Source organism: Silurus aristotelis (assembly GCF_946808225.1).
Source record: "Silurus aristotelis genome assembly, chromosome: 18".
Taxonomy (NCBI): domain Eukaryota; kingdom Metazoa; phylum Chordata; class Actinopteri; order Siluriformes; family Siluridae; genus Silurus; species Silurus aristotelis.
The window spans coordinates 21,156,165-21,168,731 of NC_139591.1; the positions used below are offsets into that span (position 1 = coordinate 21,156,165).

The following is a 12,567-nucleotide window of genomic DNA, read 5'->3' on the forward strand; positions in this document are numbered from 1 at the left end:
AGTTATGAATATTTTAATTGTTCATGCTGATTATAGTCTGCGGGAAAAAAACTGTTTTTGTGCCTGGTTGTTCTGGTGGACGGACCAGAAGGCAACAGTGAGAAGAGAGAGTGGGCTGGGTGTGTGGGGTCCAAAGTGATTTTCGTAGCCAATTTGTCCACTCTGGAGGAGTGAATATCTTGGGGATTGGGCAGTGGGGAACCAATAATCCCCTCAGCAGCCCTGCTTGTCCGCTGTAACCTCCTGATATCTGATTTGGTTCAGCTACCAAATCTGACCGTTAGAGATGTCCCCAAGACAGACTCAATATTTACTATATAGTTTTTACAGTAGGTTACTGTAAATTGCATACTGTAATTATTAACAAATTACAATATTCTAACCACCTATGAAAATCTTTCCAAGCCGAACACGTCTATGAACGCATTTCTCTTTTGTTGTATTCTTGAGCAACACCTTGTACTAATGATGTTAAGTGAAAGATCCAGGCAAGTTTGGAGTTTTTTTCCTAGAGTAAATATGAATGGTGTTGGTAGCGGTGTATTGTGAAAGAGTAGCGTTAAAATCGTTATCGCTCACAAACCTAGCGAAGGGCAAAGTTTCCTTTGCAAATCTGAGGGAAACTCCCATTGATCATCTGCTCGTTTAATAAGAATCGTGAAAGTATTTAAGGAAGTCTTTTTTTTTTTTTTTTTTTTTTTTTTTTTAAATCGCTGACCAAGACCAGCAGGTGAAAACAAACCTGCAGGGACGAACAATTTCCTGACAGAAATATTGAATGCAAGTTGCCCAGAATGGACATCATATCATAAGTAAAAACCAGGGTGTGGTTTGAGCAGAAATTAATGGAGGGATGAAAATTCCATTACTTTTACTTTCATCTACATTGGCTTTGTAGTTTTATTCTAAAACTGAGAAAGCAAACACGGGCAACGGAAAATGTCCCGGCATAAAAACTAACAAACCTGGGTTTAGGAGCAAGAACTCTGTATGGTTGATTGTTTACAAAAATTTCTTTTACAAAACAAACTTGGGATCGATCCCTAATTTCAACCAATTTGATATTATAATAGAAATGAATAGTCTGATTCAGCAAACTACGTAAAGTTTTTGTGGAAGAAAGTTATGGCCCTGGGTTTTATCACAAAAGTCTTGATATTTGCTAAAACTTGAGCCAATTAAAAAAAAAACTCAAACCTTGCGCCTTTGCGAAATTGCCAGCAAATTAAAAGCCAAGCCCAACAAGTTAGAGCCTGAAAAACCAGAAGGTTTTGACTGAGCGCAAAATAAATACATATTAATGGCTAGGTTTTTCATAATAATGAGCGAGGACACACCTTGAGATGGCATTTTAAACAAACAGGTTAATTAGTGTTATACACCAGGATATATCACACATCTTAAGACAATATTCTTTTCTCCTCAAGCATTGGTCAAAACTTTGTAATTCACTGTTTAAAGAGGAATGTAAAATGGTACCATTATAATAATGAGAGTAAATTATATAGAACCAAAGTATATAATGAATAGTTCCACTTTCTTACTGTCGCACGATAATATATTCTGCATTCACACTCCGAGATCTAATAAACCGAATCAATCTTGAGCTGACGGAACTGAGAAACAGGAAATAGAGCGTCAAAATAGACACAATTTTGCATCTCAGGTCACAAGGAATCCCTTTAAGGTTTATGATTTTTGCTAAACTGGTAACAAAAAAAATAAAAGGTAAAGTTTTATTTGCCTTATGTATCTAAGGTGCTGATTTGTAACGTGATAAAAAATGCGCCAACGTATTCGATGTATAATCATTAAAAGATCGATCTAGCAGAGTGTTTGCGATTGCCACTGCCAACAAGCAGCTCCTGAGTTTCGTTACACCCTCCTGTACTCTCCTTCATCCAGATCCTATTTTCCTTTTTCAAAACGATGTTCAATTCAATTGGCTAGGAAGGTGATTTTGAATGCAATCAACAATTTTTTTTTAGGAGTCCTTCTTTTATTGGGTCATTTGTGACTACACCAGATTCTGAACACACGCTACCATATTGTATCATACAGCAGCAGACGAAGAGTAGTTGCTTTTTTGACTTAAATAATATATCGCATTTTTCTTGGTATAACCGAGTCTGCAGCTTGAATGTGGGGTGTCCCAATGTAATGAGCAGCAGTTTGAGATCATTTTGAACCTGATTTTTTGAAAATGACTTATTCAAGCTAGATTCAAGATTCAAGCTGTATACAACTATGTATATATTACGATAATAAAAGCATGTAGCTCAGTGGTTGAGACGTTGAGCATTTGATCGGAAAGTTAAGTTCAAATCCTAGCACAACCAAGTTGCCACTGCTTGGTCCTAGAATTCCATAAATATATAATAAATATATATCTATTCTAAAAATATATGCTTGCTTTGTCTAATTGTCCATAATACAATGTAAGTCAAAGCTTTTCACCCCATATTTATGAGCTCAGCCATTGGCATGCATCCGATTTTGAACAGATACCACTGATGGGCCCTTGAGCAAGGCCCCCTTAAGATGTCAGTTCAAGGACAGCCACCGAAGGCCATAAATGTGCATTAAATGTATATTTAATATGATTCCTGGGAATAAATCCATCATACAATGTAAACCAAGCCACCGGATTTATAAGACCAGCCATCGGAATGCATCTGATTTTCATAAATCGTTTCTGATTAAATGCGAGATTGTGGAATTTCTTTTTATTTCGATGACTTTTCCGGATCCGAGGCTGTGCCAAGTCTGCATGCAAATGCCAAAGTGATGCAAATTGAAGTCTTTATCGGGAGAAACTGAACAATTATCACCAATATAACCCGAATATAAAGATCTGTAAATCTCAACTCGTAAACCAGTGATTTCGGATTATTCTCAAATCGAGAAAAAAAACACAACACAGTGTGAACCTGAGTTCAAGTGATCCAATTCGGGCTTCCATTGTTGTTCAGTTCACCTCAAAACTTCACCAAACACAGCATTTTAAAGTGAAATCTGGAAAAAAATCTCACTCAGTTTACATGTGCTGACACATGAAATATGTCCTAATGTGATCCTCAATTCGGATCCGTTCTGAATCCAATGTGAACACACTACAAAGCGAATCAAGCTGAAATACTCGATAGAGCAAAGAAAAAAATGACTACACAAAATAAAAAACACACACAACCTCAAATTTTAAAAATATTGGAGATGTTTAGAAAGAAAAAAAAAACCGCACAAAGAATTGTTTGTGACCGTGTTAAAGAATGCGCCTGCGTTAATGAGGCTAAAACCGCAATTAGCCGCACTGCTAACTGCTAATACAGCCGGCTAATACAAACCATTCGTAATTAAACCGCTTCTTAAAAACAAAAACACACGCACAAAACATACAAATCGCATATTTTCAACGCGAATACACGTAATAAAAATGAAAAAAAAAAAAATGGGGTAACTAGAGAAACGGTTTTGCCTGAGTGAGCCAGCACTGCGTAGCTTCTTATTAGCGGCTAGCAACAACCAGCAGCTTCTTTATTAGCGATTTATTTTAATTATTTTTAACACAATTATAACAAATGACAATTATGACATTTGGGTGCAGGGAACGTCTTGAAATGTATAATTAATGGTATAAAATGTATATATACATATTGGTGCGATATAAACCCAAAATGCACCGTAATTACTGAGGAGGAACGTTTGCTAGGTCGGGGCCTTGTAGACGATTTATATACAAATAAGAATATATATAAATATATACAGAGTTGCTGTTTTATTGTAAGACGGTGTTTGGTTGATGTTTTCTATTGAAATAAACCTCAAGCGAGCTAACTTGGATGCTAGGTCGCTAACTCGGATGCTAGGTCGCTTACTAGCTAATCAGCATACGGGTATTTTTTCCCCCCTTTGTTGGTGGTTAGCACGGAGGCTAAAGCTAAAGCTCCGTTCAGTGCGCGAGCGGTGTAGCAGACTGGAGCCGATATGCATTGATTATATCAAAAGCGCAGAGGATTTTTTTTTAATACGTGTAAAATATATAGATTTATTTAGAACATTGATATCACGTTACAGCTTTGGTAGGGGCAATGCATTTCTTATGAAATGCATGCAAACAAAATAATAAAAAAAAATATGGAAGCCCGAATATTGCATCTGTTCTGTAGAAATCAGAAGAAATACAGACGCGTTCAATGCGTGTAGATGGAGATTATTAGAACACGACATGTTTATTTTAAAAAAGGGGAAAAATGACAATAATATGTTGCTTGAAAGCCGTTATGGGGAAATACGCACTCACCAAGAGTAGCTTTGCTCCGCCATGTCGCCGAGGAGAAGCACGATGGAGACAGCAGGCGAAATGAGAAGAATAATTAATTTAAAAAAGGAGATTATTCCCTCAATGTCCACCGTGTTTAATGAAGCATTTTCGGTAACAACATCTCGGTCGCTCAGTGTGTTTATTTTCCCCCCTGTTCCCCGGACGCTGGCTTTGCACCCCGGCCCAAGACAAAGCTCTCAAAGCGCTATTTCATCAAAACATCCACCACCACCACCTCCTGACGCTCGGGGTTTTCTTCACTCCCCCGATCCAGGTGTATCGAACGCTTTTTATTACACTACGTATAAATCCATTTTGCCTCCCCGAGGAGGATTTCCGTCTGTATGTAGATCCAGTTTGCGGTCTGTAGAAAAATCTAAACGGACGAAAGGAAATGAAAAAGCATCGGAGTCAAAGCGGTGCAGGAGCTTTGTTTTGTATGACGAGAACGCGCACGCGCCGAGTTCTCGCGCACGCGCCGCCTTGCGCTCGAGCGTCGGGAGCGCGCACGATCTGTTTGTCTGTCTGTCTGTCTGTCTGTCTGTAAGTGCGTCGCGTATGTCCGTCTATACGTCTTTTTTGTCTGTTTGTTTGTACCCCCTGTCTATCTATTTATCTGTCCGTCTGTCTGCTTATTTGTCTGTCTGTAAGTCTGTCCACCTGGCTGTCTGTAAGTCTGTCTGTCCGTCCACCTGCCTGTCTGTAAGTCTATCCATTTGTTTGCCTGACTGTCTGTCCACCTGTCTGTCTGTCTGTCTGTCTGTCTGTAAGTGCCCGTATGTCCATCTGTACATATTTTTTTGTCTGTTTGTTTGTACCCCCTGTCCATCTGTTTGTACCCCCTTTCTGTCCGCCTTTCTATCTATTTATCTGTCTGTCTGTCTGTCTATTTATCAGTATGTCTGTCTGCTTATTTGTCTGTCTGTTAGTCTGTCCACCTGTCTGTCCATCTGTCCACCTGGTTGTCTGTAAGTCTTTCCACCTGTCCATTAGTCTGTCCACCTGTATGTCTGACTGTCCGTCCACCTGCCTGTCTGTAAGTCTGTCCATTTGTTTGCCTGACTGTCTGTCCACCCGTCTGTCTGTCTGTCTGTAAGTGCGTCCCGTATGTCCATCTATACGTCTTTTTTGTCTGTTTGTTTGTACCCCCGGTCCATCTGTTTGTACCCCCAGTCTGACGGCATGTACCATTTTTTTTGTCATCGGTGTTGCCTTATTTTTTTGGCAATATTAAAGTTTTTCATGCAAACATTATTTATTTTATTTTTTTCCAACAGGTGTTGTCAGAGTTAAAGAAAAAAATAATGATAATGCAACAAATAAGGAGATTATGTTTTACATTAAAAAAAAAAAATAAAATTTTTTCAAAACATTTGTACCAAAACAATCAAAATGTACATGAAGAACTTTGTCTAAACTATATAATAATAATAATAATAATAATAATAATAATAATAATAATAATAATAATATAGATAGATAGATAGATAGATAGATAGATAGATAGATAGATAGATAGATAGATAGATAGATAGATATGGACAACTTCAGGTCACCACTACTTTTATTATATATTTTATAATATTTATTCAGCATTTTTAATAACAAAAATGTAATTTGCATAATATATTTGATAGATATGAATAGATTTTTGTATTTTAAACGGTAGAAAAACCTGTTTTTGACCTCAAAATTAAGCCTCTGTACATGGCTGTTTGGACACGCAGTTTTGTGGTGCTTGGAATTCTAAATAATTATTATTAATAATAATAATAATAATAATAATAAAAATAATAATAAAAATGCCACATTGATGGGTCAAGAAGGTGTAATTGTTCAACAAATGTAAAAAGTAGTTGCAAAAAAAGCTTTTTTCAAGTGTAACATTTCTGTGAAGGCTAGGGACGGAAAAATGGAAGTTTCCATAGAATAACACTTTTCTGATTGCTGAGGCAGACAAACTGCAATCATGATGCTCCTCCTCCTCCATATTTCCTTCTCCTACAACTAATAATATGCTCACTTTGTTATTATTTCTTCTGCTATTCCTCGACCTCCTTCTGTTATTACTACTAATACTACTGTTAGTATTCATAGCAGTAATACTGCTCCTTCTCCTCTTCCAACTAATACTACAATTACTACTGGTCCTCCTTATGCTCCTCCATCTACTCATCTACTACTACAACTAATACTACTGTTACTGTTAATAGTAGTGCTCCTTCTGCTCCTTCTGCTCCTCTTCCTCCTTCAATTACAACTAACACTATAACATAGTAACATATATATATATATATATATATATATATATATATATATATATATATATATATATATATATATATATATACACTATATATTAAAAACTGGAATAAGTGTATAAATGTAGCAGGAGAGTGTGTCGGAAAATAAATGCAGTTGAAATCAACTCAAAAGTCCCAGTTTGACTTGAACGGCACTCATATAACAGGTCAAATGTTCTTTGGACATTTTATGTCTTCAAAACTCCACTATTTTCAGGTTTATGTACGGCTCACTGTTTTATATTAGCCATGCCTTCCCACTGATTAAGGATTAAGGATTAGGGTAAAGACTCTGAGCCAAAGTCGCCTCTTCATACAATCCTAGCCGTACAGCAAGCGTAGCCTTCGGTATTCAGACGTAGCGTACTTTAAATCAACCCTTTATAATTAAGAATGCATAATTCAACAGGTACACAGATTATTCAGGCATTTTGGACAGGTGTGTCCATGAATTGCAGATAGCCGACAGGCTCATTTCCTCAGTGCAGACACTCAGGCTGCCTAAAATCACATCTTTTTGTTCCAGCGCCTTTCATTTAAAACGCTTTCAATGTAGTATAGAGAGCAAACGCGTGTGAACAACATTTTATTGTCATTCAGTGTGAGAAAACGTCTAACATTCAGCACTGTGGTGTAATGGGGTCGTATTACACAACTCTCTAATACACGAACACAACAGTTGAAGAAAATCAATATACAAAAATCTACACACATTAATAATGTGGATATAAATATACAATAGAATGATGTACAATATTCCACATTATTATACATACTGAATTCAGTAGACAAATACACATCCACAAGATTATAGGTAGCACAATATGAGGGTGCAACAGGAGGATTCATTTCTTTTCACCAGAGCAAAGACACTCCCACGTTCCCGCTGCAGTCTTTTACAGCGTTTGACCTTTTTTTAAAAAACCGTAACCATAATATACGGATGACACTTGATCCACGTCTACCACTTCTGCGTTTTCATCGGCGAGTTAGAGCAAAGAGCAAACGTGAAATTCTGCGTGAAACCGGGCAAATCTGCCACAAAGACGTTTGACACGACATACGTTTGACATACGCGATGCCGCGACGGGTCGTCTGAGGTGTTTTGAGCGGCACGCGGGCTTCAGGAGCCGAAGAACGTCACTGGGAGATCAGGAACACATTGGATGAGCTCAACCCCCGAAAATGTCTAAACCGCTCGGTAAACTTGTGCATGATGATCGTCGGAGAAGAATCCGCATGATATCACTTCCGCACCCAACCTCAAAGGTCGTCGTTTTACATTTACATTTATTTGATTTGGCAGACGCTCTTATCCAGAGCGACTTACAACTGAGCAGGGGAGGGTTAAGGGCCTTGCTCAAGGGCCCAGCAGTGACAGCTTGGTGGTGGTGGGATTTCAACTTGTGACCTTCTGATCCAAAGTCCAAGGCCTTAACCACTGAGCTCCAGTGAATCACAGAAGGTGTTTGACACACTTGGAAAAGAAGACTTCCAGTACACGTTCCAGTAGTGGCAGGAACACTGGGGGCGCTGCATTGCTGTGCGAGGGGACTATTATAAAGGTGCTCGTGTGTGAAATTCAGATAAATAAAGTGTAAACAGAGGGAGTCTCGAAAGTTTTTGATTCCATTTCATAATAATACTACAGTCTTCTTCTAGGATCATCCGTCTTCATACCGCCCTGACCTCTACATCTACATATGTCTTTCCTCACCACATCCATAAACCTCCTCCTTGGCCTTCCTCTTTACCTCCTTTCTGGCACCTCCATCCTCAGCATTCTTCAACCTCTGCATATGACCAAACCATCTCAATTATATCGTATTATTCCATATAAACGGATGCAATGAAGAAGACAAAAATCAAACTACAGCTGATCGCTGAGTCCAAGCACCAAGGGTGCAGCAATGTCTGTTTTCACGAGGTAGTCAAATCAACCATGTATATAAACCTTGCGCAATGCACACAGAATTATGCCACACTTCCTGCCTGCGCAGCATGACACAGCAGCCCCATTTAGGAGATCGCAATTCCGCCGCAATCTAGTGTCGGCCATATCTTGCCGTTGACGAGGAGTGCGTAAACGGTTCCTAATTGTAAAAGCGACACAAATAAACGACTCCCTGTTGTGTGAAGATATTGGGCATGATTGTAAAACCTCTTGGTTTTAAACATTTGCATATTAGATATAGTGTAGTCACAAAGATTTGACGTCAATGGCAAATTTTTTGTCACTTGTACTATTTGGACCATTGGTGCTTAGGCTCTTTAAATCAAAACAAAAAAAGGACCCCCTGACCCAAAACTGAAAGAAATCAAGATATCCTGAAATCCTTGTGTTATTTTTGATAAGAGTCCTGTTTACCATTTTTTTGATATTCAGTCAGTTCTCTGACGACCTAGAAACAGCCTTAGTCGTAGTGACCCTACTACTGCAGGAAAACACATCGAGTGGTTTGCCTGCTGTGAGAACGAAATGAAGTGTGATTCACTGTACTGCTGGACATTACCTGTAGTTAATGGAACTCTGATTTTTTCTACAAAGGGACTACATACAGTCTCTAAAATGAACAGCACCCATTACTTCTACACCAGATGCTCCAGCGCATTTCTCTTTTATTATGTTGGGTTTTATAGCACTTATTTTATCTCTTTATTAGGATCTACTCATTCATTTTATTCAGCATAAGTGATATTACATGGCTAATGTAGCTGATAGTTTTTCATGGTGAATGATTGTCATTATCTCCTGTTGGTTTTTGCACAACATTCACTTTTCTTCGTCCCAATCAAAGAATGTATGTGCTCAGTGTGTGCTCAATACCCCATTATCCAATACTTCAATAGTTCATTGTACCATAGAGGGAACATATGATTGGGTGAGGACCAAACGATATATAGGAAAAAAAGCCCTAAGTTTGGTACACTTTTGACAATTTGGAAAGTGAAAGTACTGGTACTTCAATGAAATTTTACGTAAGTACCTATCTGTCTGTCTGTCTGTCTGTCTGTCTGTCTGTCTGTCTGTCTGTCTGTCTGTCTGTCTGTCTGTCTGTCTGTCTTTATACTAAAACGCATCTATCTATCTATCTATCTATCTATCTATCTATCTATCTATCTATCTATCTATCTATCTATCTATCTATCTATCTGTCTATCTGTCTATCTGTCTGTCTGTCTGTCTGTCTGTCCGCTGTCTGTCTGTCTTTATACTAAAACGCATCTATCTATCTATCTATCTATCTATCTATCTATCTATCTATCTATCTATCTATCTGTCTGTCTGTCTGTCTGTCTGTCTGTCTGTCTGTCTGTCTGTCTGTCTGTCTGTCTGTCTTTATACTAAAACGCATCTATCTATCTATCTATCTATCTATCTATCTATCTATCTATCTATCTATCTATCTATCTATCTATCTATCTATCTATCTATCTATCTATCTATCTATCTATTTTTATACACAAAAGTGGTACAGTTCTGGACATTGAACAGGCGCTTTTTGAAAACATGAAGCTTTTTTTATAAGCAGCTAAACTCCATGCCCAGTCAGAGAAGTCTGTTAAGAGTCACAAAATCCCCTTTAGCACTGGATTACTGAAATCTGCAGCACCTGCTGCTCCTGGAGATTAGCACCAATCTGTCTGGTTCTTTACCAGCTGCACATTTTCAGGAAACCGCAATCTCATCATGCTTGTTTTAGCTGAGCCGACTAAATATATTTAACCCCTTACTGGCAATCAGGTTATTAAAACCCATAAAGCAGCTGCGTACAGCTGACTGGATACCACCTTTTACCATAATGGTGTCCTTTATTCTGTACATCGACCTGATTTAGTCTTAGAATGACATTTTAATAGCGTTCCAATAGCACGTGTCACTGTGTCTGTTACATTATAAAGCACAGAGGAAATAAATATGCCGATGTCATGAGAAATTAGAGCTTTCGTCGTCCAATGGAAAATGTAGAAGCTCAAGAAGTGTTGTATTTTTACACGCTGTTCAGCTGAGACACAGACAGCTCTTTATTTGTACCCGTGATTGTATGAATAAACTAAATATCATAGTTCAATTCATGTACAACACTATAACTATATAGTTATATGGGGGTCTCAACTTATATTCCATATGTCCTTATTGTGATAACTTTACACTTTTTTTCGTATTTACTTCATCTGATTTTTTCAGTGGGGCAAAATGTCACACACTTTTGCTATAATGTAATGGAGGCCTTGTTTTTTTTTTTTTTTTTAAAGCACTCAACTTTCATCAAAGGCTTGATGTCTCCCAGAGGCTTCTAATTATCTTTGCTGAAATTGTTGCTCATTCTTTTTCTACAAAACGTGTAACTCAGTCAGATTATATCCCCCACCCCTCCCTTCATTCTCACCTCATACTAGACAAGATCATGCTGGCACTAATGCTAACGCTTCACAACTGGTATGGAAACGTGTTGTTCGCATTCAAAGCCTCGCCCAATTCCGTACTGATTGTTATGCGTAAACAGTAACGTTTTCCTTTCATCTGACCAATAAAGAACTTGGAGAAGAGGCTTCTTTCTTGTGAAACAGCTCAAAATTGCTTTGTTGACGTCTTAGGTTTCAGTGCAACTTTTTAAACCTTTGTTCATCATTTGGATTTGTTCCTCTTTGCTGGATGAATTAGGCTCTGTGTGCTTCCACTATTGTTATATGTACTTATACCTGGTCTTGGCTGATTTGCTTAAGTAAATTTGATCAGGGTTTAGAGAGCAAACAAAACACTGTGTTTAATTCAAAGACCTTTTTTAGTCCCAGGTGTTCTCTCAATTATCTCCTAAATATAATATAATTACATCTTAAGTATAACAAGTGGCCATTTAGAAGCTTCCAAAAGTTATTATATCAATTTCTGAAACCTTCTTGACTGTTTAATGGGAAGATCGGCATGTTGTCTGTTACCCTCTGACACACTGCTCTTTTTCCTGCAGGGATTTACAGCTGAAATGATCGAAACTCTTTCTCGGCACTGTGCTATAATTACAAGTAGTAAATAACGATCTGAGTTTAAAGGGTGCAAAAAACGTTGAATAAATAAAAGAAATAAATATTTAATAAATAATAAAAATGAGATTTGTGTCAACCTTTTGTTTTAATAAATAAGCGAAAGCAATTTTTAAGCATGAAACTTTCAAAATGACAAAAGGTTTTTGAACATTTACGCATTTTGCTGTTATAAATAACTCCACTCATCTGTAAGTAAACGTACATGTTGCTTGAAGCTGTCGCTTTAACCAATCAGATTTAAAGTTGGCGAAACCGAGGGCCGTCTAGCAGGTGTACGATACCGTCAGCACAAGTCAGAGCTCGCAAACCGCATCTGTAGCAAACTGCACAAACCCCAATTTATTTGTGTGAATTTAATAGCTGGGTTTTTTTCCCCATCAATATCTGATAGAGGACAAAAAAATTCAATTTGGGTTGCAGATACACTTACGAGGAGGTTTTCAAGATGGGCTTTTCAAGAAAAGATGGCGGTCGTGAGGAAAGGTCGACCAAAACAGTTCCAAACAGTTGAACTTTTTCCACTTTTGCATTTTCTTTCCTGCAGAATTTGCACAAAATTCTTACTTTACTAATTTCATTCATTCTTACTGTATGAGATTCCTGTGATGCAGCGCTCTGTTATATTGCGTTTATCTATTACAACGATGGTTCCTATAGCCGGGGCGTCATGAAGATGGCAGTAGGGTGGATTGTTTCAGGTAGGATACAGCTGAAGGCCTACGTGCGAAATGCAAGGCCCGGTACTGGGTAATAGTTGTAGTATTCAGTAGTATACAGAGCTGTGCACTTTGAGGTTAACCACAAATTAACCAGTGTAATTAATAATGTGCTTTTCATAGGATTAAATATAATTAAATGTAATTAAATATAATAATATGAATCAGAGATACAAAGCCT

General features: G+C 37.8%; 1 protein-coding gene and 1 long non-coding RNA gene across 2 annotated transcripts in view; both read right to left on the reverse strand.

Annotated features, from left to right (window-relative positions):
• The window catches only part of sppl3 (signal peptide peptidase 3), a 37,214-nt gene extending 32,382 nt beyond the window's left edge, over positions 1–4,832 (reverse strand). Inside the window, exon 1 of the mRNA XM_083568812.1 lies at positions 4,301–4,832. Coding sequence (XP_083424938.1) covers positions 4,301–4,323 — 23 coding nt within the window. The 5' untranslated portion in view covers positions 4,324–4,832. The remainder of the gene's footprint in view (positions 1–4,300) is intronic.
• LOC310741248 overlaps positions 1–12,567 on the reverse strand; it is a 248,859-nt gene that overhangs the window by 187,586 nt on the left and 48,706 nt on the right. The window lies entirely within an intron of this gene.